Source organism: Cannabis sativa, chromosome 8, assembly GCF_029168945.1.
Source record: "Cannabis sativa cultivar Pink pepper isolate KNU-18-1 chromosome 8, ASM2916894v1, whole genome shotgun sequence".
NCBI classification, from domain to species: domain Eukaryota; kingdom Viridiplantae; phylum Streptophyta; class Magnoliopsida; order Rosales; family Cannabaceae; genus Cannabis; species Cannabis sativa.
In genome coordinates, this window is record NC_083608.1 from 32,157,635 (window position 1) to 32,161,863 (window position 4,229).

Here is a 4,229-nt window from a genome sequence, read left to right on the forward strand (position 1 = left end):
TAATTAATAAATTAATATTATTTTCAAATTATTAAGCTTTTTTATATGTGATACCTTTAGGCTTGTCCATGCGTATCATATATACTTTACTGATGCCTTTATTTTTCGTACCCTGTATTTATATTTACAGTGCCATATAAATATCCGTACTTGGCGTGCCACATTATTATTAATCATTAATTTCAATTCTATAGTTTTGTCGTATTCACAATAATGGATGGACATAATAAATTAACAAATAGTCTCAATCAATTGGAGAAAAAGAAAACACTAGAGAGTCTATATTATATATATGCAAAGTTTAATAATGCATAAGAAGAATAATTCCTTTTATGAAAGTGGGTTACCGGTTTGTCATATTCTGAATCTAAACACCTATGTATAAGACATCCGCATAACATTTGTTGTGGTTTAAATAAAAAAAGCTAAAAAAGAATAAAATGAAAGGGAAAAAGAAAAAAGAGAGAGAATAAGTTCATATATATGTATCAATACTTATTTATAGTATTATACTATTGTGTCCAGAACTCTAAATATATAAGACTTTTGGTATCGTATCATCCATCGCTCCATACATACATTCATAAACTACACTTTCTAACTTTATTTTAAATTATAATGCCTACTAGTATAATTTTTTTTTAAAAAAAAAATATGTTTAACCCAAAGTTTGATACTACAAATTCTATTTTTTTATTACATATAAAATAAGAAATATATACATAACTGGAAATATACACATAATACTTGATTTATCTATATATATGAATGTTTTCATGGATATATAGCTATTGCTATGCACTGCATATAATAGTTTAATACACATTAAAATATATTATTAATTAACTCGGTATACAAGAAAAGGACAAAGTCAGAAAACTCGACTCAGAATCCTTTTCATTACCTAAAATTTTCCACTAATTAAGGCAAACAAAATAGTTTTGCTACTTACATAATTAATTATTCCTTATATATCTCCACTCTTTGTTTTTTTTCTTTTTTTTTTTTACATCAATATTGCATAACGCATGCTGTCACTTACCATGAGGTGGTTCATTTCAGATATCTGAGCAAACTCACCTGTGGCCCAAACCCCATAATTAGCTGAAATATTGTTATTATTATTATTTCCACCATTAACATGGTGGGAAGAAGAAGATTGAGAGAAGCAAGCGAACAAGGACAAAATAGGAGCCCCAACCACACTGCATATGATTGTGAAGCCTTTCCATATGGCAGGCGATCTTCCATGATGATCATGAGCCATGATGATTGGCAACTCGGCTTGGTTATTCCCACCTCCAAACATGCTCTCATCAGCCACTCTTGGACTCTTTCTTATGTTCTGAAGGTTTTGCCCTAAAGTAGTCACCCTACGCCACATCATATATATCGATCAATGAACTTCAATTCGACCCTTAATTATATATAGCTATATATGTGTGTGTGTATAAAGATAATCTAAAACTGAACTTGCTGGCAAGACAAAGAATATGGAAATCTATATAATTATATAATGTTTTTGATCAAGTATAAGGGATTTCTTCAAGGAAATGGAAATTGAAGGGCTTTCAACAAATACTATAAGCTTTTGATAATGATAATAATGGAGCTTGGTGGTGGAATTGATAGTGCTAGTGTTTATCACAAAGGTTTATGGATGCCTTTTAAAGGACTTCATGACATTACTATTTTTTTTTTAATATATATAAATAAAACTTTATTTTAATTCTTTATTTCTGTACATGTGGGGTATACAAGGGCCAACATGCCGACAAAGCTGCCAAATTATTAATATATATACTGTGCATTTTTTTTCTTCTTTTATTATCAATCTATCATTTATAGCCTAATTTGAATTTGGCTTACTTGATATTTTAATATAAATATATGATATTAATTATTTAAACTAGAGTTTGTTATGTGGCAATCTGCGACTCACACAAAATTAACCCATGATATTGACAGTGTAATATTCCTATAAATGAAATCAGTGAGGGAAATTTTAGTGTGTAGCTTTACAGTTCACTTGATTTAGATTGATCAACAAAGGGTCCCATATATGTATGAAAGATTGAGACAAAAAGGGGAGTCATAACAGATTCCATCAAATCGAATAATATTAGCTTAGTTATTTAATGTGATCACCAAAGGCCAACCGTCTGATCATATGAATCATCATCTTTGACTGATGATTTTTGCTTCTATTGTATTATTATATATATACATGATTTTTATGTCTACTAAACCATGATGCAATGGTTAGAGAAGGCTTAGCTACTAATTAATTAAATATCTCGTGTGTTTTATATAAATTATTTGATAGTTGTATTGCAATAATAGTGAGGGGCCAGAGCTTTGGCGCGTTACAGGAATCAAAATCTTTTCAGTGTTATAGGTAGTGATATGAGAGACCCAAACCCAATCGATATAGCTAGGTATGATTACCATTTCCACTTTCTATCTTCAACGAGTTAGGAATTTGCAGATGTGTGCTTTTCGTTCTAGCTAGTCATATTATACCATGTATTTGTCTCTACATCAGTGTTGCATCATATATAACCATATCGCTATTATAATTATAATTGTACAGTACAAATATTTTTATATATTTCACATAAAAATTTGTACATATACATAATGCTTTTATTTGGGGCTGTAATTGTATCTTTAACACCTAGATCTCTTTATCTCATAAAAGAAAATAATAATAATAAATAAACAAACAAAATAGACAATCTATTTACAATTTCAACTTTTACACTTTCTACTTGAATACTGCGTCTGGTCTACTTGAATTTGAATATTAACAGACTTTTCTTGGTCCATTATCTTAATTAACTATTTGCTTCTAATACCAGCTATATTCATGGGTGGGTTGGTACGCCCACCAACTTCTATTCGTCAAGTAGATTGAGTGCATTCACTTCATCACCAAATTGTCTTTCAGTTCTAAAAGAAGAGAGTTTGTCAATCCGTGTTATATAGTCGGGTAAAATTTTGTTTTAGGTTCCTAAAATATACATCTATGCCACAAATTCAAAACTAAGTAAAATAGGCATTGATTACTAGGGGTGTTCATCCGATCCAATCCGTACTTTTTTGGTCAAACAACATCCAATCCGCACTAAGTGCGGATTTCATATTTTGGATCCAATCCGATCCGCATAAGAGTTTAAAACCAATCCAATATTCCAATCCGCAATAGTGCGGATTGGATCGGTTACTTTTTTAATAATAAATTATTTAATATTTCATAGAAAAAAAAATTAAAAAAAGATTATTGTTTCTTAATCTCCAATACTAATCTATTTCCATCTCTATTTATATACAAATTAAACCAATATACATATATATCAATATATATATACTTATTTTTAGATTTACACTAAAATATATATGTATCTAATTACTAAAATAAATAAGCTAGTATATATATATTTAAACTTTGTGTATGTATCTATGTGGATAAGAATTATTTTTCTTGTGTTTTTTATTACAAAATAAATAAAATGCACCAACTCAATATATTACTAAAAAAGATTAAGAAATTAGAAGTTTGTGTCTTTTTTTAATTAATATATATTACATATTATAATTTTTTAAAAATATATATAATTAAGTGCGGATTGGATTGGATCGGTTACTTTTTGAGGTCAAACAACATCCAATCCGCACAAGTGCGGATTTTAGATTTTTCAATCCAATCCAATCCGCACAAGTGCGGATATCCGCATTTTGCGGAATGGATTGGATTGGATCGTGCAGATTGAATTGGATCGGATACTTTGTGAACACCCCTATTGATTACACACAGCCAAGTACTAAATTATACCTCCTAAACTTTTTTTGTCGTTAAAAATTCCCCCTGAACTATTAAGATTGTTCGATTTAAGGACTTTTATCTAATTTTAGTAAAAAAAATTCTAACATGGATGAAAGTTCAGGGGGCATGATTTAGTACATATCAAAGTTTGAGGGGCATGGTTTTGTAGATATCAAAGTCTGGGGAGCATGGTTTAGTACGTAAACAATCACTGAAACAGTAAAATTGAATGAAATTAGATAAAAGTCCTTAAATCTAACAATCTCAATAGTTCAGGGGGAATTTTAAACGGCCAAAAAAGTTTAGGGAGCATAATTTAGTATATATTAAAGTTTGGGGAAAAAATTGCTAATTAGCCTAACAATAACTATAGCTGGCGGTTTTAAGAGTCGGTTAATACATT

The 4,229-nt window shown here is 29.5% G+C and overlaps 1 protein-coding gene across 1 annotated transcript; it reads right to left on the minus strand.

Moving 5' to 3' along the window:
* Positions 1 to 784: 784 nt before the first annotated feature.
* LOC133030244 (uncharacterized) lies at positions 785 to 1,675 on the minus strand. The gene has a single exon (XM_061102784.1). It carries the CDS (start codon positions 1,385 to 1,387, stop codon positions 1,007 to 1,009), a length of 381 nt encoding a protein of 126 aa, XP_060958767.1. The 5' UTR covers positions 1,388 to 1,675; the 3' UTR covers positions 785 to 1,006.
* Between the last annotated feature and the right edge of the window lie 2,554 nt (positions 1,676 to 4,229).

Coding starts and splice junctions, on each gene's coding strand:
- LOC133030244 (XM_061102784.1), bottom strand. CDS start 1,387: ATGATGTGGCGTAGGGTGACTACTTTAGGGCAAAACCTTCAGAACATA.